The sequence below is a fragment of the Rhinolophus sinicus genome, chromosome 17 (genome assembly GCF_057876585.1).
Source record: "Rhinolophus sinicus isolate RSI-liver-muscle chromosome 17, RSI-T2T, whole genome shotgun sequence".
Taxonomy (NCBI): domain Eukaryota; kingdom Metazoa; phylum Chordata; class Mammalia; order Chiroptera; family Rhinolophidae; genus Rhinolophus; species Rhinolophus sinicus.
In genome coordinates, this window is record NC_142517.1 from 123,074,979 (window position 1) to 123,102,132 (window position 27,154).

Below are 27,154 nucleotides of genomic sequence, written 5' to 3' on the forward strand. Positions count from 1 at the left end.
AATCTAGAAAAATACTAGGCATAGAGCAGGTGGTCATTAAATGAGCACCTAGGAGGTGGTGTTAGGAAGGTTGGCTACGGCTGCTTCCAAATCATCTATTGGACAAAACAGACAAATGGGAGGCAGATGAATCTCAGAGAGGCTCCAGCACCTGCCCAATAGTCAGACAGCTTATCAGAGGCCAGCCTGGGCCAGGAAAAGGATTCTAATGGGAGCCTAATTTTCATCCTCTAACCTGCTGTCTTTGTCAGCTCTGGTTACAATAACAAAATACCATAAGCTGGGTGGTTTATGAACAACATAATGTATTTCTCACAGTTCTAGAGGCTGAGAAGTCCAAGATTAAGATGTTGGCAGATCCTTATCAGGTGAAAGCTCTTCCAGGTTGCAGATGGTTGACTTCTTATGTCTTCACATGACTGGAGAACAGAGAGGAAGTAAGTTCTCCTGTGACTCTTTAGGGGTATTAAACCCATGCATGAGGGCTCTGCCCTCATGACCTCATCTAATCCCAACCACCTCCCGAAGACCCCACTTCCTAATACCATTACATTGGGGGGAAGGTTTCCAGCACATTAAGTTTGGGGTTGGGGGGGGGCACATTCAGTCCCTAACACCTGCCTCTGTTATTCAGACCCTGGCCACCACGTCCATGGCTGCAGCTCCCACCAGCTGAGTTAATTAATAAGAAATCTACTTTGCCTGATGCCATGGGTGATGTTGAGAGTTTTTTGTGCCCCCAAGATGACTCAATACCTGGAAATTCCTATTAATGGGATTCTGTCACTTCAGTGAAGTTTTTGGTTCTTGCGTGGATCAGGGGGAAAGTGATGGGAAGTCTGGGACGAAGGAATGACCACCCACAAGGACACCGACAGGCTGAGGGCTGGTGAGGGACTTGGCTTTGTGGAATTGCCCACTGCAAGCTCACCCTGGGGAGGGGCTCGGAGGCTTATGGATTCCTTTCTGCTTATTCCAGTCAGTGTGACTGCCACCAGCTGCCATGCAAGCTGGTCTGTGTAGGAAGCGTGTGGGGTATGAAAGGTGGTGGCGAGGGTAGGAGTCTCCTCCGGAAGCTACAGCCCCTCACAAAGAGGCCCCCTCATGTTCACCCGGTCCTCAGCTCTCTCTCTTCCACCCAATCAGTAGCTCCCAGGTGGGCTGAAAGCCTGGCAGGGCTTGTCCTGCTGTGATCATCTGGAATCAGGTGCCCGATGAGTTACCGCCTGGGGCAAGAATAATGTGCTGGTTATGGGCCTCTCCACAAGGACCTAGACATGGCAGGTCCTGACACCTCCTCCCCCAAGGGCATCGGCTCAGACACCTGCTTTCTCTGGTCTCCTCCCTGGAGTCTCAGACTGTGGAGCCAAGCTTCTCAAGACAGGATGAAAAGGGCCTGCATGATCTTTCTGGGGATAGCGCTGCCTGCCGGAGAGGTGGCAAGCATGTTTGACAGATAACACTCTGGATCCAGGCTGTCTGAATGCATTTGTCTTGTGCCCTGGAATCCAGCCAACATAGGAGATAAGTCTAATTCTTCCTGACAGAACCAGTTCAGCCTTGTCCTCTGAGCAGGGCCCAGGGTGGGCAGGGGCCTGGCTGGGGCTGGCTGGGCTCTCTGAACATTGCCACCAGGGTCCTGCTGGCTGGGGGACGACACATGGGTAGCTGTGGTAGGCCCAGCAGACAGGCTCCCGTCCAGTGGACAGAGCTAGAGCCAGGAGAAGGACAGAGGGAGCCCTGCCTCTGCGGCTTCTTCCAACCCAAAGTCAAAAGTAGGAAGGGGAGCAGGGAGGGGGCCTGGTTTATTTTCTCCCACTCCCATCCCTGTTCCTATTTTGAGGCCCAACGCTTATGACAAACCCATGTGGTTTGGAATCAGATATATACAACCTGGGCTTGAATCCTGGGGGTATAGAAGAGGGGTTGTCTGGGCCCCTTTGAGAGCATGCTGTGACCTGCCCACCCCAAATAGGTCTGTCCATGGGCAGAATGCTGTTCCTTCTGCATTTGAATAACACCCTGGGGTGTCCTGAAAGCCTACCACTCTTGGCCCACGCCCCCTTGTTCAAGCTTTGTGTCTCCGGCCTCTTTAAGACATTGCAAATTCACAATACTTGGAAAAGCTCATCTTTTCTTGGTAGGACAGAGGGAGGGACCCCAGACTGTGCATGTCACTTGGGATGAGGAGGGTGTGAAGGGTCCGGCTATTCAGGAAAAGGAGACAGGCTTGTGCTAAGCATGGTCAGCCTGTCTCCATGTCTGGATTTTAGACTATGGAAAGGGGGGTGAGGGTCCAAGGATGGCCTCCCTGTGGGATCCTTCTGGGTGTTGGAGAACAGGGTCAGGCCGTTGAGATGCAAACAGAGTCTCTCTGGGCCTGAGCCAACGGTTTCTCCTGCCCCCAACCCCACCTTGGCACAGGGGCCAAAGGACAGCCTAGGGGCCAGGGTGGGGTCTAGAGTTTTGCTTCTGGCCATCAGAAGAAGGGAAGCCCTATTGGGGGTACTCAGAGAGCCTGAGACACTTCTGGGGGCTTAAAGAGAGGCAGGTGAAAGCCAGTGACCCCGCTACCCCTCAGAGGATCAGAGGACAGCAGAGATACAAGTTCTTGACCTAAAAGTATTATAAATGTAATGCTTTCTTCACCACTGCCCACAAAACAGCAAGCCATGAATGTGCACACACAGTCTTACGCAGTCCTGCTCTGTGAGGGAGCAGAACCTGAGATAGGAGTGCAGGTGGGAGGCGTTTATTTGGGAGGTGAGGCCAGGGAGGGGAGTGGGGAAATGAGACAGGCTAGGAAAGGTATGCAAATGCATCTTGCAGTTGTTCCTCTTAAAGGAGTACTTCTGTGCCAACTGCCACTGGCCACTTGGTTGCTCCAAGGAATCTTTGATTCCAGGGCTTTTCTGGCCTCCTGGGCAAAGCAGCACAGTGCAGAGTGGTCGTGGCAGCCAGTCAGCCCTTTCTGCACCCAGTGCACAAAGATGCAGGTGCTGGTAGTTGGAAGTGCCTCCCTGCATGAGCCGGGATGTCTGCTGTAGCACTATAGTCCCATTGTCCAGATGGTAAAACTGAGGCTCAAAAAGGTCTCTTGGTCAAGGTCCCCAGCTGATGATAGCTGTGCTGGGATCTGACTCTGAAGCCTATGCTCTTTCTACTCTAACCCCTACTCTAATTTTATGCTCCTTCTAAGATGTTGGGCAGAGTCTCTATATCCCCTCCACCAGCCAGTGCCTATTATGACATGGGCATGAGGTTGGTGCCCAGTGAGTGGCAAATAGAAAGATTATTTCTGCCTCTAATATCAGATTGCAGACAGATAGGCCTCATTAGGGCCATTGAAGCGGAACTGCAGGAAGAGTGAGAATTAAATTTTCTTTTAAATGCACGGGGGTGGGGGGAAGGGGGGCTCACTGTTAAACTTCTTTTATGAAAAGAAGAGTGTCTTCTATCTGTGTTGTGGGCTGAATTGTACTCCCTTGAAATTCAAATGTTGCTGTCCTAAGCTCCAATACCTGAGAATGTGACAGTATTTCAAGATAGGATCTGTAAAAAGCGGTGATTACAGTTAAGTGAGGTCATATGAGCGAGCCTTAATCCAATAGGACTATCCTTATAGGAAGAGATTAGGACACAAAGAAAAGAAAGGCCATGTGAAGACAATAGAGAGAGGGAAGACAGCCAAGGAGACTTGTAGCTTCCAGAGCTGTAAGAAAATAAATTTCTGTAAAACTACCCAGTCTGTGGTATTTGTTCCAGCAGCCCCTGCTGACTAAAAAAATCTGTTTCACCAGCCTAGAGTTTACGTAGATGTTTGAGCTGGAAGGTGACTTAAACATGGTCCTTCCCACCCTCGTATTTTTCAGAGGAGACCATAGACTCAGGGAGGAGGGCTGATGTACTCAGATGCATGTAAAGTTAGGGACAGAGCAGGAACTAATTTTCTCATAAAGCAAGGTACACCTCTCCCACACCTCACCCATCCCCCTGCCCTGGTACATAACGCATTCAGGCTTGGAGGTTTAAAGACCCTTGGGAATCCCTCATCTGCCATGCGTCAGGGCATCAGGAGGCCTGGCCCTTCTTCCCCAGAAAAAATAAAGGTACTTGTACCACCACCTTTTAGCTGACACTGCCAGGCCCCCATCAGTGCTCTTGTTTCCCACCCTGGGGAGGAGGCTGGGGGCCAGGCTCAGTTTTCTGGACTGTGAAATGGGGAAATGCAGCAGCAGAAAGTTGGTTGAAGTGCTGCTTCTATGGACCTGGAGAAACTTGGTTTGGGGAAGAGCTGACAGAGAGAGTGGTCCAACATCATCACAGAGAGACTGAGTGACTCTCCTCCAAGCTCGGTCTCATCATGTGTCAAATGGAGATCATGACACGTAGGATCACATATGATGGCAATGCTCCCTCCCTGCCGGGGGACCTGTGAGGATGGACTGTGATGGTCCTTGCAAACTTGCTTCTGTTTGTCCAAAGCCCTGTAGAATGCAGTGAAAATGAGGTTAAAGGCTACACGTAGAGCTGGGTTTAAATACCATTTGTGCTACTTAACTGTGGGGTGACCTTGGGGAAGTCTCTCTGGGCTTCACGATCCTCATCTGTGAAATGGAGCTAATTACATATTTCTGGAGAGGTTGTTATGAGGATTACATACCATGTTTCCCCGAAAATAAGACCTAGCCGGACCATCAGATCTAATGTGTCTTTTGGAGCAAAAATAAATATAAGACCTGGTCTTATTTTACTATAAGACCGGGTCTTTATAATGTAATTAATTTAATATAATATAATCTATATTATATTATATTATATTATATTATATTATATTATATTATATTATATTATATTATATCATATATAATAAATATAATAAATACCGGGTCTTATATTAATTTTTGCTCCAAAAGACACATTAGAGCTGATTGTCCAGCTAGGTCTTATTTTCAGGGAAACACAGTAAGAAAACAGGCAACATGGCTGGTGTCCCCAAAGAGCTGTATACATACCTTCCAACTCGCCTTTGCACCTCCAAACCCTGTTATGATTTTGTAGAAAAATATCGACTTTCAACACTCAGACACCCTCTGAGTGGAAATGCTACTGGCGTGGGGGCTTCATCCCCGGGAATGGGCCTGTGCTGACGTGGGCGGTAGTTCCCTGACCAGTTCTCTCCTGGTCCTAGAGCCATTCTGTTACTGGTGAGTTGGGTTTCTTTGTCCCTGAAGGCCACTTTATGAGTCACATAAACAGGGATCTGGCAGGGGTCCTTTGGAACAAAAATTTTCCATATCTGTAAAGGATCCGACTCTCCAGTTTCCACATTAATGAGGGCCCAGGTTGACCCAGGATTTGGCAAAGGCTGGTTCTCATGTCCAGCATTTCTGACAGGCTGCCTCACGCTTCTTCTCACTCCTATTGTATTTCTATCAACTGGAAGTAATGCCCCTCCTCTCTCTGCCTGCCCATATTTTACCTGACTGTGGGGTTCAAGATCCCCCTCTCCTTAATGCCCCCATGTCTTTACATGTGGTTTTCTGAGACCCAGAATGCCTTTCCTTTCTTTATCCTCTGGTTTACAAAACCCAGATCAGATGCCCCATTTTCTCTGAGAACACTTCCCTGCCTCCCCAGACAGAACCAACGCTGAGTGTCTGTGACCTAACCTATGCAGATAAACCTGGACAAGAAGGGATTAGATGGTAATAATGACCTGCTGCCACCAGGGGGCAGCCATTCAGAAAGAGTCAGGGGGCTGCACACATAAGGTCTTTCGTTTGAACCCCAAGCAGGAAGTGACCCTTTGCTCAGTGTGCTTAGAACACTGGACCACAGACAGCAGTCAGAGTGTTGGAGGCACTGTCCTCAGGCAGAGAGCCAGGGGCTACAGCCCCGCCAGTATTTGCAGCCGTTCACAGAATAACTGATAAAAACTGAGGCCTTCCTGTTTCCCTTCCTTGAAGAGGGGGGCTAACGCAGAAATGTGCCCCGTCAGGAGCTTGTCCAGGTTTCTCGGCAGAGAACGTAGGTCAGTGAGGCTTAAAACACACTGTGCTTCTTCATGAAGTCCCCAGCTAAGGGCCCAGAGAGGATAAAGTCTAGCTGGCCAGTTAGAATCAAGATTCTGGTCTAGAATGGGCCCAAACAGCCCAGCAGACTCCTCCCCAAATTCCGTCCCGAAGAAGCTCTCCTCTCTCTGAGGGATGGCTGCACCTGATGTGTACTTCTCAGGGGCTCTTGTACCCTACTTGTCTGACACCCCCACCAGGCGGGGGCCCCTCAAAACCATGTATTGTTCACTCTCGTGTCCCAGGTGAGGCCCGTGACTGCCTCATTGCACCCCTCAGAGCTCACCATTTTGTGTGGGCACATTTTCTGTACATGCCTTGTAGCCACATGCTTCTTTCTTTCCTCCTTAACCAGAGGACCGTGTCTTTGCACTGTGGCTATGCTGGAGGGGCCCCGAGGTCCTACCAGGTGAGGGGGCAGCACCCGGGCAAGGCTAAGTGAGAGGCAGAGCAGGCCTCACTGAGCACTGGTGGAATTAATGGAGTGGGTCCACACTTACTCCCTCCCAACCAAGTCTCCTCTCTCCACGTGAAACTCTCCAGACCTCCGTCATATTCTCCTTGGGCGGTATGATGAGCAGTCTTATGTGTCACCTTAGCTAGCCTACAGTCCTTGGTTCTTTAATCAAACACTAATATAGGTGTTGATATAGGTGAAGATATTTTGTAGACGTGATTAACGTCTATAGTCAGTGTGGGGACAGAGCCCGGAGTGCAGTTTCCAGGTTCTCGGCCTCACGTGGAAAGGTGCTGGCTCGGGTAGTAAATGGCCGTCAACTGTGATTGCATGGCCATCAGCTGTGGCTAGTTGGCCGTCAGCTGTAACCAGTGAGCCACTGGCCACTAATATAACTGCTGTGGCTACGCTAGCAGAAAAATGGGGGCTAGCAAGAAGATGGTGGCTGAGCTAGCAAGAGCAGATTGCAGTTATCACGGCTGAGTGTGGCGGAGTGTGGATTGCAGATTCTGTGGCTCCTGCCTCCTGTGTCTCCAACCCAGCCGCCAGTGAGAGTATAGTGGTATGGCTCCCCTACCTATGGCTCCATGGGTGTTTGGCCTAGCCACAGTCCTGCATTCTTGTGTAGGGAGTGGGAGCAGAGACCCCGCATGACACCCTGCATGACAGTCAGTTGACTTTAAACAGACGTAATTACCTCAATAATCTGGGTGGGCCTGATTCAATCAGTTGAAAGACCCGTAAGACCAGAGCTGAGGCTTCCATGAGAAGAAGATATTCTACCTGTGAACAAACAGCAGCTTCCACCTGTGCCTGAGAGTTCCAGCATGGCCTGCCCTGTGGATTTTGGACTTGGCTACTTGACACCCACAGTTATGTAAGTCAATTCCTTGCAATAAATCCCTTAATATGTGTCTCCTATTGGTTCTTGTTTCTCTGGTGGAACTCTACCTGTTTCAGGTGGGCTGAACAAGCTCCCCATGCTGGGAAGGGGACGATGATTCCATGTGTTAGAGCAGCTTTGATAACAGGACTCACTGTCTGGCAGGCAGTGTGCTAAGACTTTCATCACATTTAACTCTCTGAGCACCATATGTCATAGGTACTGTTATTACCCCCATTTTATAGATGAAGCAATTGAGGCACAGAGGAGTTAAGTTACATGACAGAGCATGCTGCCGGCCAAGATCAGAAACTCCTGGCTCCAGAGCACAAGTTCCTAACCATTTTTTTATGCCAACAACCCCTTTTGCAGCCTGGTGAAGCCATGGACCCCTCCTCTGAAAGATTCTTTCATGCGCATAAAATAAAATGAACAAGGTGTCAAAGGAAATAATTTTTAAAAATAATTGTCAAAATATTTGAAAGCAATTTATGATATTGTAATAGGTGTGCTTTTTTATTAATGCATTTCATTAATCAGACGAGCAAAGGTCTACATATCACAGCATTGCATCTCATATCTGTAATTACTATCCTATGCCACAAAAATACCTGTGATTCTTCTTGGTGACAAAGTCACAAGTATTGCTAACACTACATATGCTTTTTTGCTTACCTTCCCAATGGAAGGAAACACCAAATATCAATTAGAGTGATAATAAAGATAAGTTTCTTCCCTATCCAATTTCCTAGATCCCTTAAATGAGCCCAATCTGAGGACAGATTTTACCACTTGGCGTGGTGCCTGCTTTGCAGGGCTGATGATGGAACAAGTTCATAGACACAAGCGAAGCCCTGCACACAGTGGGCACACCTTCCTCTCTCCACTCCAGGACTCAGATGAGCGAAGGTTCCAGAGGAAAACACGTCAGCTGGAGCTCCTACAACCCCCGAGGGCCTGGACTCATTCGCATTCCTCACATCCCTGGGGTCATGGGTAAACCTGGCCCTCCAGCCCCCTCACTGTTCATTTTGGAGACAGAGGCCGTGGCCACTGGTGTTTCCCGCAAACCCTTCTCGTGTTTGTGTCAACGTGGACCACACTCAGCCAGCTGGCTCACCCTCCTGCATGCAGAGTCGCTTTGCTGGCTGCTGGCCCAGCAGGACCAGGCTGAGCGTCTCCAGGTAGAGGGCCAGGAAGGGGCCAAGGAGAGGTCGGCCAGCCCCGGATGCCTGGAAAGGGGAGCCTGATGCACAGCAGCTGGACAGGCCGTCGGCACCACATCTGTCTCCCCCCGCCCATAAACAATCAGGCCAGCCTGGATGAAAAGAAATCTCCCAGCATGGCAGCCTGATTTCAGCCTTTGCCTCACTCCCACCTTTACTTTCTTCTCCTTTTATGCCACTTCTCTCACTGTGAGAAGGCAAGGGCGAGGGCACTAAAATGCCATGAGTGCTTATGATGTGCCAGGCACTTTGAATACACGATGCCATCTACTCTGTAACACTCTGAAGTTCTGCTATGACATCAAATGGACATTGAGGAAACTCAGGCTCCGAAAGGGTGTTACCCAGCAGTAAGAGGCCAGAATCTGAACCCAGCTCCAGTGCTAAATCCAGTCTCTTTACCCTTTCATGCTACTGTGCTCTGATCAGCCTTTACGGATCCCTGCTCCCCAGCTCCCAGGCTGCACATCTTCCGTCATTCAGGAGGCCTCTATCATACTAATTCAGACTACAGTGTTATGACTCAATAGGTTACCCTCGGCTAGGGTATTTGTATTTTAAGAGGGCTTCAGGGTGATAACTATGCTCAACTCCGAGCAGGATTATTTGGGGGTTTGGAGGACAGAAAAGCTTTGTGAGGCCTGGGTTGGGTGGGGTAGAGCTGAGAGCTTGGAGACGAGCGTCGGCAGATGGGGTGGTTGAGACCACTGTGACCAACTCCGCTTGAAACACCGTTTTGATTGAGCTGCTCTCACCAGTCCCACCTTCTAGCCTCAGGTCCTTGTGAGTGAATTATGCTGGCCTCTGGGGAAGACCCCTTCCCCTGGGAGGGGCCACTGAGCCCACAGCCTAGAGCTATGACGCCATCGTTGCTTTCCTAAGGAGAGGAGAGGGAGCAGGAGACGTGCCCCCACTCTGTGGCTTGGGGATTAGCTGAGTGACGGGGGACCGGAGCCTGGCCCAGGAGAGATGTCTCCTCTGCCTCCCAGGGCCCCTCCAGGGTGATTCTCACTTCACTGCCCTCGTCCCCCATCTCTGAGTAAACAGGGCTGAAGTGATGACGCCCATGTGACAGAGGGGGAAACTGAGGCCTAGAGGGGGGAATGACTGTAGACACGTGATGGGGCTGGGACTTGCAGGGGGAGCCTGGTGGGAGGGAGAGGGGCTTCCTTTGCATTAATTCCTTGCACTCATTTTTGAGAGGCATAAGCTTTGAGAGGGTTCCCTCATCTGAACGCAAACTCCAGGATCCTGCACAGAGTTGAAAGGCTGGTCAGGTTAGCTGTGCTTAGGGGGCAACTGCCAGAAAATTTGAAATTGGCACTGTTATCATACCCCTGCCCCATCGCCTCTTGCAAATCCCTGGATCCTGCTTTCCTTTTTTTCTCTTTTTGTCACCCAGAAAAACCTAAGATATGTGCGTGCATTTGTGTGTGGGGGTGTGTATGTGTGGGGGGGGGCAGGGGTGGTGAGCAAATGGGCAGGGTTGATATTTACCTCCAATCCTTCCTTAGACCCCAAGAGGTAAGGAGTTTTGCTAACTTTTTAAGGTGAGGAACAGGTTCAGGGAAGAGATGTGACTTGCTCAAGTTCACACAGGTGGTAAGTGGAGGAAGCATGAGCCATTCATGCTTTTCACCTCATCGTGCCAGTGAACAGTGGAGGGCATCACATGTCACCCTTTCCAGGCAACATGCAAGCACACACAATAAGTTAAGTAAGCCCGTGATGAGCACTAAGGGTGTCCCAGCCGTGTGTATGCACTGGGCTCTAGAGATAAATAGATTATAGTTCTTGCCCTTGAAGAGCTCATCACACACTAGGGAAGAGACACCTAAAGTAATCATCACAATTTACTGTACCAAATTCTCTAATAAAAGGCAACTCTAAGCCAAAATGTTGTTCAAAGTGTTTAGAGAGTGACTAACTTTTGCTTGAGAGATTCACAGAAAGCTTGTCCTAGGAGGAAAATGTTGAGCTGGGTTTTGAAGCCTAAAAGGAATTCCTCAGGAGTTTGAAGTAGTGAGAAGGACGTTCTGCGCAGGGAAAATGGAACAGCTTGTGCAAAGGCTGTGTGGCATTTCTGTGGGAGCCTTCCAGAGGCAATGCCTCAACCCAGCACTTCCCAGATTGGGTTTCACAAATATTAGTGCCCTGCTAATAATGTCAGGTGACAGTTTTCTAGGGCTTTCTATATGCCAGGCACTCTTCTAAGAGCTTTTCGCATTGAACTCCTTTAATTTTCACTACACCCCTATGAGGTGGTACTACTATCATCCCCATTTCATAGATGAAGAGACAGTGGCACAGAGAGATGAAGGAAGTTGCTCAAAGCAGCACAGCTAGTCAATGACAGAGCCAAGATTGGAACTCAAGCCAGAATGTTCTAAAATCCATGCTCTATGTATTGTGTGTACTACATAAAAACTGGCCAAATATGTCAGGTAAAAACAGTACAATGACTATTGGTATAGTCAAGGTTCTGAAAAGTATGTCAGTGAAACAAACTGCAAATTTTTTGACCCACAGTTTTCCAAACCAATTTTACTTAGGAACACTTTCTTTTTTCTTTCAAGTATGAGCTCATGGAAAACCGTTTGGGAACTGCTGTTTTGTTTCTAAGAGTGACTATAATGGAGGCCAGATCTTTGGTTGGGGGATGGGGGCTGGGGGCTTTTCAGGTTCCTGATGACCCCTAGTTAGGCCTGCTGGGTGGCCATCTTCCCACAGAGCTGCAGCCCTCCCTAAATGAATCTCCCACGACCATGTGTTCCTTCTATATCTTTACAACACAATAAAATCAAACAGATTTGAATCTGGAGGCAGCTGGGTGTTGTCAAAATTGCACTTTTAGTCTTGTGCTTGATTTCTGTCTCCTAACTGGGAGGAAAACTGGCTGTTGAAGAGGATGAATGGTTGCCTCATTACAGCTGTTTCATGGAAGTGGTGTGTGTGTGTGGGGGGGGCAGAGTGGGGACACAGAATGAGTAGCCAAGAGGAAGGAAAGCTGGGAGCCATAGAGGAAAGAACAGTTCCTTTCAGTTCCTCTGGCCCAGCCAGGGGCCATGTCTCTTGTGTAAGGGTGAGGCTGGGAGAGGTAGGGCATAGGTCAAGTGTCCAACTTTCCACACAGAGCTATGGCCTCACATCAAAGCCTGCGAACATGAGTTAATTCTTGGATTTCTGAAACCGGATCCTTTCCTACCAAGGCAAGTCGGGCGGGCAGAGCCATCAGCACCACGGACAGCGACAAGCCTGCCGCATGCACCCTGGGGAAGGGAAAGGGCTGGACTTCTCTGGCTCAAGAAACAGACGCTCCTGGGACGGAGTTTTGCTAGGATCATGGGATATTTTTGCACTGCATAGATGGGGTCTTAGCTAAACTCGCTGGCATCTAAACCCCCCTCCCACCCTGTATATCCCATCAGATGGACACCGGGTCCCAGAGAAAAGAAACATTTGCCAGCGACCCACAAGATGGTCCTAAGGGGAGGGTGATGGTACCTGAAGATATTCCATGTTCTCCAGGAGTGCACAGAGATGGCTGAGGTCCCAGGAACACTGTGACACTGTAGTGTTCAATTCCCTGCCTTGTCTGTGTCTTCAGGGCCAGGAATTGTCCTCAGTGCTTAGCCTGCAGCTGCCCCATTCATGTTGGAGCAGTGGGAGCTCCATGGCCAACTTGTCCATCTGTATGCACAAAGGCTGTGAGTCTCACTCTAGGTGAAATCCTTATGGTCTCAGATGAACTTTTGAATCAAAAGCCTGTTTCCCTCAATAGGTGTATTTTCAGGACATAGAAACTTGCATTACCAATAGCACAAAGTAAACATAAGCCTGCAAAGCAAAACCAAATGAAGTCACACCCCTCTGGCGGTTTCTAGGTGCCGCCGGCTGTTGGTGGCTTGCTATGCTGTCCAGGGAAAAACACATTCAGCCCTGGGCTTTCCTATCTCACTCTGCTCCAGCTCACAAACGCACATTGCAGATCCAGTCCCACAGGCAGCTCTGTGGGATAAAGAAACAAAATGGCAGGATCTCCGAGAACATATAGTCTCCTAGCAGGAAAAAATCACTCAGAGAAGTAAGATACTGCAAGGGCCATCTGAGATTATCATTCATCACGTGTCACCCAGCCCCAGGGCACAAGTGGCTTGGGTAAGGCAAGGTCCATGTTGACAGATATTATCAGGAAGGCAAAAGAGGAGGTTGGAAAAGTAATCTGTGGAAGCTACCTAGCCAGTGAGGGCAGGGTGTTTCTGCTTTCAGCTGGATCCCCTATATCATGTACACAGTAGGCACTCCATATTTGCTCCATGGAGGAATAATGAAACCGTGTCACTCTGCCTGTTCGAGGACTGAGAGAAACAGGGTGGCCGGAATACCTGGCACATTGTGGGAATAAGGCTAGCTCAGTGGGGGAGTCCCAGCTTAAATTGCCACAACCTGGGGTTCCTGAGAGAGCTGTCTTTGGTAGTTTGGGGGCATTGCAGAGAAATTGGGCCTTGGAGAAAGCAGACCAGAGACAGCTACAGACCCGCAGCTCTCTGAAGGCCCAGCCAGAACCAGCTCCTCAGAGGAGCAATAATTAGGGCTCCAGCCACAGTCTCCTATAGGGCTGAGCCAGGGCTGTCAGGGGCTGGCTGACCGTCTTGACTAAAAGGTGTTGCTGCTGCTGCTTCTGGGCTGATGGGCCTGGTGGGCACTTCCTCACTAGCCTCAGAGTAAGGCTGCCTGAAGGTATTTAGGAACTGGAGTGTTCTCCCGCCATCTTTAGCTGTGACCTCTCAGGAGCTAGAACTGGAAATAGAAAAGAGTTGTTGGGTCACTGTCCCAGCCTCTCAGAACATGGGAGTGGTGTACACAGCCTTGTTCCTGCTTGAAAGGACTGGAGACGCTGTGGTACCCATACCCTCTAGAATGCCAAGTCTAATGCCCAGCATAGAGCAGAAAACCTTAGTTCCCTTCTCTTTCATTCAAAACAATCACTCAATAAACACAGTGAAAGACTGAGGGGCTAGAGCTGGATATGTAGAGAGGCACAGGGCAAGGACCACTACAATAGCTCCAGAATTTCCCAAAAATGATGCATTAAGAAAATAAAAATGGAGCTGGAAGATGGAGTAATCCATATTTGTGGGGAGTGGGGACTTGATGGGAAATGTGGCCTGTGCAACCTACAATCTCCACCAGCCCTGCACAGACCCCCTCTGCTCTGTATGGACCAGCCCCAAACACACCTTGGTGGACGACTCCACCCTGTTATCCACCCAGATCTCCTACTGATTCAAATGTCACCTGTCCTGTAAGGTTATACTCTGTGTCTTCATCCTGGGACAGACATCCTCAAGTGCTGTGGCCACAGTGACTTGCTTGTAGCAACCTCTTCCTGTCTGTCCATGTCCACATCACCTAAGGAGCTATCTGACGCGGCTGCTCATGGGATTTTATTTGTTAGTCTTGTCCCTCCAACTAGACTGGAAGCTCTTTAACAAGGACATCATCTTGAATCCTCCCTCCCGTACTCCCAGCCCAGCACAGCGTTCTGCATATGGTAGGTGCTCAGTAAAATTCTTACTGAAAGAATGAATGAGCAAATAAGTGAATTAATAAGAAAACAAGAAAGGAAGGAAGGAAGGAAGGAAGGAAGGAAGGAAGGAAGGAAGGAAGGAAGGAAGGCCACTCTGGTTTTTTGAAGGTTAATGGGAAGTTGCATGACTGTTAAGGTTGGTGCTCCTTCTTTGCCCTCCATTCTTACTCTTCCACCATAAAGAGTGTTTATTTTTAATGTTTACTTCCTAAGCGAATCATGAAATGAGAAAATATATGTAAAATTTTCAAGCAATATAAATTTCTCAAGAATTAGAAATGTTTATCAAACACTTACTATGTCCTCATGATAGTTTCTGCACTTGAGAAGCTTACAATTTAGTTGAGAGATAAGGGTAACACATGTGAAGACTTCAGCCAAAATGGCCTAGTGGCTGGAGCTCCAGATCTGGAGAGACAGATGTCTGGGATCATCCCATGCCTTGGAGCCACTATTGGGAAAATTACAAACAACAGTGACATTTGTAAATATATAGATTTATCTCAGTTTTCTCATCTGTAAAGGGAGGGCATATATCTCATATAACATTAAAAGAATTAATATATCTAAAACTCTTGGTGTAGTAACTGGCACATAGTTAGTGCTCAATAAATATTATCTATTATTATTATTGCTAAAGACATCAAACTTTTATTGAACTTCTGTTACGAGTCTGTTACTAAGAACTTCAGGCACTGGATTACCCCAGCTCTCTCTCTTCATTGTTGATTTCCACCTCCATGCTGTATCATTTCATTAGTAAATAAACATGCTCAAGTTTCCCCCATCTCTAATCTTACCTCCTTGATCCCACAGCAGCATTTGGCTGCCACCCCATTTCTCTGTCCCTTTCCTTCTCAAGCTTCTCAAGAGTTGTCTACACATATTGTTTCCATTATCTCTCTCACATTCACTCTTCAATCCACTGCAGTCCAGCTTTTTCTCCTATTACTCAACTAAAAAGGATCCTGTTAAGGTCTCTGTATTAGGCAGGCTAGGCCAACTGCTGTAACAAACAACCCCCAAATTTCAGTAGCTTAACACAATCTAGATTGATTTCTCACTCAGGTCAAGGTTCAGTGTGGGTTGACATGGGCCAGAGGGAAGAAGGGCTCTGCTCCACGCAGTCATTTAGAGACTCAGGCTCCATTTATCAAATGGCCCTGCATCCCCTGGGACCTCTGTGTTTAGCTGTCAAATAAAGGAAAAGAGAGCTTGGAAGATTGCATGGGAGATTTTAGGGACCAGGCTTAAAAATGGCTTACATCACTTCTCATGCTCTATTGGCCAGGGTTCAGTCACATGTCCTCACCATTCTGAAGGGGAAGCTGGGAAATAGAGTTTGGCTCTGCCCAAAAGGAAAAGGAAATTGTTTTGGGAAGCACACAGCATTATCTCTGCTACAGTCCCCAGTGACTTCTATGTTGTCATACCCACTGGATACCTTTTTGTGCTCATCCTGCTCTATGTCTTAGAAGCTATCTAAACAAATGATCATATCTTCCTTCTCAAGAAGCTCTTCTCTATAAGCCATTCTCCTAGCTTTCTTTATTAGTCTGGCTGCTGCTTCTCAGAAGATTTCCCTTTCGGGGGGCTGGCCGATTAGCTCAGTTGGTTAGAGCATGGTGTTAATAACATCAAGGTTGCCGGTTCAATCCCCACATGGGCCCCTGTGAGCTGCGCCCTCCTAAAAACAAACGAACAAAAAAGATTTCCCTTTCTCCTCTTTCCAACTTCTAGATGATGAGGGTGGAACGGTTGTTCATCATGAGATTGGGTTCTCCTTCTCCCTCTCCCAGTTCTTCATTCGCCATTCCCAAGGCTACAAATATCATCGGTATCCTGAGTATCTCTGGGCATATCTTCAGTTTTGACCTCACCTTTGAGTCCTAGACTCATGTCCCTGGCCATTTGATGATTTCATCAGATATTTCACTGGCATCTCAAACTTAACATTTCCAAACTGAAATGTTAATTTCAGTTAATTTTCAGTTAATTTCAATTGTTTGTTTCCAAACAATTCCTTTCACCTCCCACCTCCTGCCTCCCACAATACATTGTTTCCCCCCAAATAGCCCTCTTTTTATGTTCATTTACCAGTTTCTTAAGCCATATCTTAGAAATTAACCTTGATTTTTTTCCTCCCCTTGCTCCTCCTCTCTTAACTTTCATCTCAAATCCATCAGCAAGACCCATGGATTCCAATACACCTGGAATTCACCCACTTCTCTTCTTCTGTCCCACACCAAACCACCATTACCTCTTGCCTGGATTATGTAATAGCCTCCAAACTGGTTTCCTCATTTCTACTCCCTCCCCCACACCATTCATCACACAGCAGCCAGAGAAATCTCTGCAAAATGTACATGGCATCATGTCACTCCTCTGTTTAAAACGCCTTCAGAGGCTCTCAACTGCAAAGGATAAAATCCACACCTTGTAACATGGACGCCAAGGCCTTGTGTGATGTGGTCCCTTGTGTCATGCTGTCCTTCCCCTTGGAGGTGGGGGCAAGAGATTGGCCAATGTATTCAAGATGATGTCTCTCAAGAGCTTACAGTCTAGTTGTGGGCACAGGTCTAATTTAAAGAAATCATGCCAACACACAGCCATGCCAGATATCAGCTGTGTAGATGCAAACCCAAGTGACACATGTAGGAAGAGGCGGAGAGTGTCGAGGGAGCCTCGTGGGACAGCTAGAAGGGAGAGGACCACACCTGTGTTGTTCACACTGCACAGTGCCTGGCACACAATAGGAGCCAATAAACATTTGTTGAACAAATGAATGACACATGCATGAATGAATGCATGACATGATTCCTGTCCTACTGGAGCTCACAGCCTGGTGGGGAAGGCTAGCTAGTAAACAAACATTTAGTTTTATGATACATGATGGCAGGGGTATGACATTCAAAGTACTCTAAGAGTCTATGGGCAGAAATTATCAACTCTTCTTGGGGAGGGGTTAGGGAAGACTTTGGACAAGAAGGTGACACTTACCTGGGACCTGACAGGTAGTTAGGGAGAAGTCTAGAGAGATGACTGGAGATAGGCATCCCAGGTTGAAGACACTATAGTGCAGATGAATGAAGAGTGGGGCTTGTTGCTAGTGGGGGCCATTAAAGCACCAGACAAACAGCATATGATCAAGCGTCAAACCATATGTCATAGACCACAAGGGCTTTGGGGGATGAGAAGGTGGAGGGGACTGGTTGGCACATAGTAGGCTGTCAATGGATGTTGGTGAAAGGAATATAGGTTGGATTACTAAGGGTAATTTGGGGCAGATCTGAGTTGTTATTGGGCCTTGAAATGTAACACTACAGTCAAAATGGAAGGCAATATGCTGATAAGTATCATCATTAATATTAATGAGAAGATAGTCACTGACTCATGGATCACTCAGTGGGAGCAGAAGCCAGGTGGACGAGGAGGTATGTCAAACACTCCAGCAGGCCACTCTGACTCTGTCACCCTGGGAGGGAGGGAGGGAAGGATGGAGGGAGGAAGGGTTTCCTGACTCATGTGGTCTGGAATGGGAGGCTGCTTGCTTACTCTTTTCTAGCTGCTGCTGTCCCAAGAAGCCCTCCTCTCTCCCAGGAATGCTGATCCCCAGGAAAGGTTGCTTTGTATAAAGTCTGCGAGGGTGAAAGTCTGGGTCTCATACATTTGTCCTTCCTTTCCTCTTCCCTGCCCAGATCATGCAGGGGTAAGAACATTGGGATTTGGGGATGGTGGTATGCAGGGCTGGGGAATTCAAACAGAATGAGTGTCTATCTGGAAATGTTTGTCCAGGTGGAGCTGGTGACTGGAAATGCTCTGGACAGTCTTGATAGAAAGCAGGAAGCAAGAGCAGGGAAGCCTGAGGGGAATGTGGGAAGGATGGTGCAGTCCCCCATCTCTGCTTCAGAGAAGGATAGAACACGTGGGTGATCTTTGGGTCTCTCTCTTTTTCAAATCATAAATTCACATCCCTAACCCTGCTTACTGTCCATCTCATGTTAGTGGTCTTAAGGCTGATGGTGGAGGTCTAAAGTATCAATGTTAATAATAATAGCTAACCTTTACTGAGCCAGCTATTGTTCTAAGGTCTTTATGTTAATTAACACATTTAATCTCTAACTAACTCTGAGGAAGTTACTTTTGTAATTCTCATTCTACACACGTGGAGACTGAGGCTCAGAGAAGTAAAGAAATTTGCCCAAGTTCACACAGACACAAAGTTGCAGAGCCAGGATTAAAACCTGGCAGTGTGGCTCCTGGAATCACTATGACCCACTAACTCTAGGGGTGGCCCTAGCGAAAGGAAGGGAGGGCACCCAGGACCCAGCAAACCAGTGAAGACTGTGGCCAAGAGCTAGCTGTCAATGCTGCATTCTCTGCCAGGTTCTCAGAGTCTCTGGTCTGGGTGTGAGGACGAGTCTGGCTCTGTCGTCTTGGTGAAGGACACGGGGCAAACACCTTTCCCTTTCAAAGCCTTTGTTTTCTCCTATGTACAAGGGGAGAATAATTGCTGATCCATAGGCTGTTGGGCCTGGTAAGTGAAGGAGCATGTGCAAAGTGCCTGGTGCATCACAGTAGGTGCCCAGTAAATGAATTCCTTCTTCCCCTGCCCTCGTAGGTAACATTTGCTTCAGTCTCAGTTTAGTCATCTTTTCCACAATTATGTACAGAGGACCTACCAGGCACTAGATCGTCTGCTAATCCCTAGGAAATACACTGATGAGGGAAGAGGCTGAAGCAACATGAGGTGGGGTGGGGAAGTGGCCCAGAGGGACCAGAGAGAAACAAAATGGATTTTAAAATAATTCACGAGAACACAGTACCTGACGCGTGAATGTTCTCTTCAAAGCAATAGCCTCAGGTGGGCTCATGGTTGTTCCGGAGATGCTGATGCTCTCCCAGACACTACAATCAGCCCATGCTTGTACTCTCCTCCCAGGCCTGGCCAGGTGCGTTCTCCACAGCAGGGAGGGGTAGAGCAGGAGACAACCTGTCCAAAGTCACACAGGCACTCAGGGCAAGAGCAGAACCAGAAGACAGTACTATTGATTTCTGAGTTGGAGGTCTTCCTAATACACAGGGACATTCCCATCCTTCCTTTATCCTCACATGCTGCCCTGGAGATGGATAATTCTTCTCTAAATCTGGTGTCATAGATTATTCTGGACTTTGGCTCAGAATGGTTTTGGAGTTTTTTTTTTTTTTTTTAAACTAACTAAACCCAATTCAGCAGGAGGGAGCTTGGGATGTCCACAGGCACCTGTTCAAGTAGCTGCCTGGTAGTGGCCAGCTGGGAGTGTACCAAGGTTACCACCAAGTGGTGGGTGGCTAGTAGTTGCATCTCTAAATGAACTTGATACAGAGGACAAGGGCCGCCATTTTCTGGGTGGAAGAAAGGGGCTGAGGCTAATAGACTCTTGTATTTGGACTTTTCAAAGAGTTATTAAAAGAGTTGGTGGGTGGTCTTCTGGAGCCTCTATAACAGTTTGGAGTCCTCAGGCTAGGCGCATGAAAGACCTCTTAGAAGCGAGATTTATTCCATTCTGAAGAAGTAACTCAGGAGGGCTTGCGGAAAGTCCTTTCCTGTGAGGCCTCGTGCGACTGAAGTTCTCCTTGACTTGGTGGACTGGAGTCTGGCCCTGATTGCAGGCAGGAGGGGTTGGATTAAGTGACCCTCGAAGGACCTTGCTGGCATCAGGATTCTGGGCGCACCTTCGTGGTCTTGTGGAGGTGCCTGTGTGCGCCTGTGAGTGCGCCCGTGCGTGTTTGTGTGTGGTTGGTGGGAGGCGCGTGAGAGTGGCCTCCGGTGGGTGTATCTGAAGCGCCCGGCTCGGGGTTGTGCCCGCTGCGCCCACTTGTGGCTTCCAGGTGCCTCCAGGAGGAACCGCGCTTTTGCTGTCTGCCAGGGACACCGCCCGAAAGGAGGAGGACCGAAGGCTGATGACAAGAGGGCGCCGTCTCCCGAGTGATGGCAGCGCGCGCTGCCTCGCCGCCTCCGCCGCTCAGCTCCGGACTCCTTACGTCAGGGTAGCTGGGTCCCCCCTCCGCGCCGGAGCCAGCGAGCAGCCGAAGAGCAGAGCAGAGCGCGCGGCGGAGCCCGGGCGCCCTCCCTACGCACCGAGTCCCACCGAGCCCCGCCGAGCCCCGCCTAGCCGGGCAGGAGACAGCGTCGCCTCATCCGCTCCAGACGCCTCATCCGCACCTGTGCTCCCCAACGCCGCCACTCCGACTCGTAAGGCGCGGGGTTCGTCCTGTGCGCCCCCGCCATGCGCTCAGGGCTCCGCGGCTCTCCCGAGCAGCCCTCGCGCGGTGGGCACCCGCGGCTGGCCCGGGGCGCCTCTCGCTGAAGTAGTTGGGTTCCCGGAGCAGGGGTCAACACGTCGGGGGTGCGGCAGGGATCCGCGGAGTCGGCCCCCGAGCGCGGGGAGCCGGGCCGCCCGCGCCGCCCCACCATTACCTCCCCGGGAGGCAAGGAGGAGCTGGTGGCTGTCGCTTCCCGGCTGTGGCAGCGGCGGCGGCGCGCCTGCTTGGCGGCCGTCGGCGTGCTCCTAGCCATGGCGCTGGGGCTGCTCATCGCGGTGCCTCTACTGCTGCAGGCGGCGCCCCCCGGCGCGGCGCACTACGAGATGATGGGCACCTGCCGGATGATCTGCGACCCATACAGCGCCGCACCCGGCGGAGGGCCCGCGGGCGCCAAGGCGCCGCCGCCCGGACCCAGCACTGCCGCCCTGGAAGTCATGCAGGACCTGAGCGCCAACCCTCCGCCCCCTTTCATCCAGGGACCCAAGGGCGACCCGGGGCGACCCGGCAAGCCGGGGCCGCGGGGGCCCCCTGGAGAGCCGGGCCCGCCTGGACCCAGGGGTCCCCCGGGGGAGAAGGGCGACTCCGGGCGGCCCGGGCTGCCAGGACTGCAGCTGACGGCGGGAGCAGCAGGAGGTGTCGGCGTAGTGGGTGGCGGAACTGCGGGCGGCGGCGACTCTGACGGCGAAGTGACCAGCGCGCTCAGTGCCGCCTTCAGCGGTCCCAAGATCGCCTTCTACGTGGGTCTCAAGAGCCCTCACGAAGGCTACGAGGTGCTCAAGTTCGACGACGTGGTCACCAACCTCGGTAATCACTACGACCCCACTACAGGCAAGTTCAGCTGCCAGGTGCGCGGCATCTATTTCTTCACCTACCACATCCTTATGCGCGGCGGCGACGGCACCAGCATGTGGGCAGACCTCTGCAAGAACGGGCAGGTCAGTGACCCCCACCCCCACCCCGCTGTCCCCGGCAAAGCCCCGCAGACCCTCGGTACCACCTGGCGCCCCGAACCGTTTCAGAATCAGTCTCCTTTCTTCCCACTCGCGAGCGCTCGAGCGAGCCCTGGGAGGGAATGCGCCACAGGATCCCTCTTCCCAATGCGCCCAGGTGGCGTTTATCCGAATATAGCTAGAGAGGTTGTGCCGGGAGTGCCCAGAGACCCCGTTACCCAAGCTGCACTCCCCGGCTACTTGCGTGTCCCGCCTGCAGCCGCGTGGGCTCCTCGGAAAACTCATTCCTTTTTAGCTCCCGCTGTGCGCCCCAGTCGCCCCTTTGTCCTACAGTCTCCTTTCCTCTCAGCAGTGGCCCCTGGTTCCTACCCTTCCCCGCTGGGTCAGTGTCCACGAAGTCCCCTCTCTCCCTCCTTCCCGGATTTGCCGGCGGCGGAGAAGAGGGGACCGAGAAGGAGTTGGCTAAGTTGGAGAGAGAACGTGGAGCCTGGGTAGGAGCGTGGACCCTGGAGACGCTGGCAGATGGCCGGCCAGGGGGCGCGCCAGGTGGGGACCCGGTAAGGGCCCAAGCACAAGTGCCCCGACCCACCCTCTCCCGTGGCTTGCTCCCAGGTCCGGGCCAGCGCCATCGCACAGGACGCCGATCAAAACTACGACTACGCCAGTAACAGCGTGGTGCTGCACCTGGATTCTGGGGACGAGGTGTACGTGAAGCTGGACGGTGGGAAGGCGCACGGAGGCAATAACAACAAGTACAGCACGTTCTCGGGCTTTCTTCTATACCCAGACTAAGGGCACGGGGAGCGCGAGGTGGGGTGGCTTCAGGCCGCCCTGTGCCCACGGGGGCGCGCTGTTCCCTGGCAAGGACCACTCTCGCTTCACGATACTTCCAGACATCGTTGGAAAAGACACATCCCTGCTGTCCTCCCTGCCCCAGTCCTGGCCTCAATGTGTCTGCGACTCACCACGCTCTGGGCAGTGCTCCTGGTCCCTGTCCCCAACCCAGGGAGGGAGAGGGTGACGCCCACAAGGTGAGATGAGCGTGAACCTGAGCCCCATAGGCGGCGAGCAGCAGCACAACGGCGGCGGCACCAGTGGCGGGCAGTGCAGAGTTTGCAAACCTGATTGGACTGGACAGGCCAGGCGGGCGCCTGCCCTCTTCCAGTCCCCCTCCTTCTCCGTGCCCTAAGACCAAGGCCTTCCAGCCCTGGCCAGTGAGGTAGGCCAAAGTGAGCATGAGCTCCCTGGGGCTTCCTTTGTAACCCGAAATACTTGTGCAGATTTCCCTGTCCATCAGCCAAAACCCCACCCGCAGCAGAATTCCAGCAAAGGGAAAATTCGCCTGTCCACGAACTCCCTCCTCAGACCCACCACGATGCATTAAATTATGTTTTTAGACTACAGGCTCTGATGTCTCTGTCACCGTGGCTCCAAGGCCAGACCTCCAGATATCTGCCTTGGCATAAAGACCTTCACCGGGCCCTGAATAGTCCCATCTATGCCTGCTTGTCAGCCACTGCCCTGTCCCTGCCACCCAGGGTCAGTGAAAAGATGTGGGGAGATGGAATAGCAGCAACCCACCCTTTTGGGGTAGGGGTATTTATCCCCTGGGCTGCAGCCCTGAGCTGGAGGAGCCCCAGAGGAGATGGGGTAGAGTTAGAGGGAGAGGGACAGGATCTCCAAGCTCCCAGCCTTGTGGAAGGTCAAAGGGCAGGAGTTTCTGCAGAAGGAAGGGGAAAAGGAGGCATTTTTGAAAAATGGGAGGCAGGAATAAGGCACTTGCCAGCAGGTGATCTCTGAGATGTTTGTCCCTAAAAGGAAATGCAGAAGTCCCCTGCAGAAACACACCCATCCAGGCACATAGTATACTCAACACTTACCCATTTGCTCACACAACAGCTAGGGCCACAGCTCACAAAAGAGCTGGTAAACTGAGGCAATCTGGGAATCATCCATGCTAAATTCACCCCAGAACTGTGGGAAGAAATAAACACTATCCCTTTTCTGGGGTCTTCCTTTCCCATTTGAACTATGCTGTGGGCACCTGCTCTGAGCCTGAATATGTTTGGTCTCCCTTCTTTACTTCCCTGTCAACATTCCACACACACAACGTAGGAAAACACCCAACATGGTTTTGATTTTTTGTTTTTGTTTTTATCGTTGAGTTCCAATAAACAGTAAGCTATCTACAAAATAACCAGTTAGCGACCAATTAGTACTTACTGAGTTCATTTTGACCAGTGGTTTGAAGAAAAATGTGAGTACACAGAGGCAACCCCAGAGTGTGTGTACCTGTGTAAAGCTGGAGTGGAGATACATACACACACACACACACACTACACATATGAGTACACTGTTGGACATAATGTGGTTGTGATCACTAATCCATGTTGCACACTTGCACACACACATGTATTCATACGTCCATGTATGTGACAAAGTTTTTGGCTATATGTCTGCTCCCCAATCACATTGTGCTAGACTTTAGTTTCTGGAGGATGTGAAAGATGGGATTCCCATTTAAAAGACAATTATACCCCTGCTCCGAGTCCTGTCGCTGTCACTATTCCTCTTTATGCTCTTATTTTACTTAAATAATGTTTTATTATCATTCACTTGAATATTAGCAATGATTGAGTCTGCTTTGAGTCCAGGGATAAAGTGCTCAAAAAGAGCAAGGCAGAAAAAAAAAAAAAAACCACCCCAGCATTACTTAGTTCCAGACCCAAACCGAACCCCAATTCTGCAACCCACCCCACCCCTGCTGATTATGGAGTCCAAACCTAGCAGAGCCCAGGAAATGGGGAGGGCAGAGCTGGGCCCTGACTACAGTTGCATACGTATCAATTTCTGATGACTTGTCAATTGTATCATCCAGAAATGCGATTAAAACCTAATGTCTGAGACCCAAATGAAGTCTAATTGCTATGGATCTGCAATCCCCAACGGTCCCCTAATCCTTTTTGACTTATTCTTCCCCTTCCTCTGAAGAGATGGAGCTTAGACACAAAGCCCTCGGTTTAAATTTCAAAAATTAAAATTGGCATGCAGCAGTGGCTTTCCTGGGAGCGGGAAGAATTTCTAAGGAAGTGCCCGCACCCAGCTTTATCCTCTGCATTAAGAAGCAATTTGTACTTCTAACAAAACCTCCACCACTCCCCTTTGTCGGAAGGGCAGTAGAAATGCCTTGCCTGGGTCTGGCTGTTCACAATACTTAGACAAATTTGAATCTGAGATTCCTCCATCTGTATTCCCCAGTGCAACCGGGCTTCTTGCAATTCTAATGCCCTGGCTGCCGGGAGGTGCTGCCAGAGGTGTCAGCTGCTAAGAGGATGACAGATTGATGAGGCGGCCGTAGGAGGCATGGCCAGCTCAGGAGCAACCTCTCCCTGTCGGCACACTCCATGTCCCGGGCAGGCCCCTCCCGGCACACTGAGCTCCACGATCCCGTGATCTTTCTGGAGGACTCCCTGAGGCCTCCCACCCCTGCCATTTTTGTTTGTCATCAGCCTGGGCCTGCATGTGGAATGAAAGAAACCCTTTGCCCCAGACACTTATCCTTCTCGTCTCTGGTTAAGTAGGGAGTTATTATCAATTACATGTATAAAGGATTGTTTAAATTTCCTAATTGTTTTCAAGTCCATTTTCTATCTGTGTCCTTGGGTTGGACTTACCATGCTGGCATCTCCCAGGTGGTAGAAAAGGTATTATTCCATTCATGTGGGAGGTGAGGAAATCAGGACTCAGAGAGGTCCAGTGACTTGTCCAAGTGCACAAAGCTTATAAGAAACTGAGCTGGACTTGAACTCAGACCTCCAGGCCAGGCCCCTGACTGTACAGATCGGGCACATCCACCTCCCAGAGTTACGGAGCTTTTGAGAGGAGAGCAGATGAGGGGGGCACACTTCCCACCCCTTCCTCTCTGTAGGGAGTCTCAGCACCCTCTGCACGGTCAGGTGAGAAGAGCCGGCCCTGCTCCTCCGGCCCAAACCACCTCAGAGAGCACCCACTCCTGAGAAATTTGGCTGACTAGCCTGGCTTTGGGGTCAGTGTTGGTAGCCCAGCAGGACCCTTAGATCACAAACTCCAAATGCTCCATTTGGACCTGGCTGTCTCCACCAGCAAGCCACCCCCATTAGGGCCCACTGACCACCTTCTCCTGTAACAGCTCTCCCTTTGCCCTCTTGTGGTGGGGAGGGGACGTCTTGCAGGTACAGAGGGTTTATGTGAAGTGAGCGTGGCTGTCCCTGATTAGCAAGAGGACTCTTTCCTCATTCCCAGAGTCTGCATCTATGTGACTAATTATTTTCAGGACTGCCTGAGTGTATAAGATACACACCTGGCCCCAGAAATTCGGATAGAAGTTGTGCCTTCTGCTACATTTTCCTCTTATCTGTGTGAGCAGATGGCTCTCTTGGGCTCCCAAGACAAAACATCCAGGCTCCCCTTTGCACTGAGCCATGATGACACCATGGAGGGACCACATGTGTATTGTGGAAACCAGTTGCTCAAAACGTCACTGATCGTATCGGACAAACATTTTTGAGCACTCAAGCCCAATATGTATCCCCGACTGACGAATAACTTATGCATACTGTCAATCCATACTTTAAAATTTTTCTGTCTGTTTTGTATTTATATTCATCAGAGGCTCTGCACCTTCAAGTGAGTATCTGTGTTTCAGCTGGCTAACCAAGTTTGGAGACAGGTTTCTCATGGTAACAGAAGGAAACAAGGGTTAATCCATGTGTTTCCCCTCAACTTGCCATTTTTCCAGAATCTTAGGCAAGAAAATATGCTACTTCATGAGTGATAGGTAAAGCTGTGCCCTTTAACTCTTGGAGTGCACAATTTCAATCCATATTTTATGTATTAGTAATGCTTGATTTTCTCTCTTTTTTAGATTAAAAAGAAATGAGTTTCAATATTTTCTTCTTATACCTGATTTTGAAGCTCTGACAGTGGCATTAGAACCCTCATGGAGTCAGGAGGGACCAGGGTGCAGGGCAAGGCCCCTCTGAATATTGGGGAAGGTGGAAATGAAAAATTTTGGAGGAATTTTTTTTGTCTTCTGTTATTGCTGTTTTCTAATTCCCTTCAATGAAGGAGAGCACTTCCCAAAGAAGCGTACTCAGTAGCAGCAATTGTAGAAAATAAAACAAAGCAGGAGTTTTAAAAAATAAGTTTTATTATAATACTTTCAAAAACAACCAAAACTAAATAAGAGAGGGTTGTGAGCCCCTACTGCGCGTCACTCCGCTGTGACACTGCATCGTGGCCAATTAGGCAGAACTACAGTTTGTATTTATTAAGACCTTATGATGTGCCAAGCATTGGTGTGAGGGCACAATTGTTTCCTCACAAAAGCCCTGTGAAGTAAGTTTTGCTATTAATCTTACTTTACAGATGAGGACCAAGGTCTGTTTGACCTCAGAGCCCAAATTCTTTTGGGAATATGGGCAGGGCAGGGAGGTGAGACCTTGAAGACAAATCACAATAAAGGCTCATTGATATGACCAGATTCCCCATCGAGTACTCTGCAAGTGAAGCCAGCACCAAAGACTTTTTGTGGAGGCCTCCCAAGTGTCTAATCTGTCTTAATATTCTAATCAGGTTCCCACCAGGATTTCTCACTCTCCCACTTCTTCCCGTTCCAGACACCAGTCAT

General features: G+C 49.9%; 1 protein-coding gene across 1 annotated transcript; it reads left to right on the forward strand.

Annotated features, from left to right (window-relative positions):
* The first annotated feature begins 20,088 nt into the window (after nucleotides 1-20,088).
* C1QL2 (complement C1q like 2) lies at nucleotides 20,089-22,889 on the forward strand. Its single transcript, XM_019714906.3, has 2 exons — nucleotides 20,089-21,471; nucleotides 22,099-22,889. Exons 1-2 carry the CDS (start codon nucleotides 20,788-20,790, stop codon nucleotides 22,276-22,278), a joined length of 864 nt encoding a protein of 287 aa, XP_019570465.1. The 5' UTR covers nucleotides 20,089-20,787; the 3' UTR covers nucleotides 22,279-22,889.
* The last annotated feature ends 4,265 nt before the right edge of the window (nucleotides 22,890-27,154 follow it).

Excerpts from the sequence above, each read along its gene's own strand:
- C1QL2 (XM_019714906.3), top strand. The coding sequence starts at position 20,788 with ATGGCGCTGGGGCTGCTCATCGCGGTGCCTCTACTGCTGCAGGCGGCG. Across the intron at positions 21,472-22,098 it reads ACCTCTGCAAGAACGGGCAG|GTCCGGGCCAGCGCCATCGC; the intron begins GTCAGTGACCCC and ends GCTTGCTCCCAG.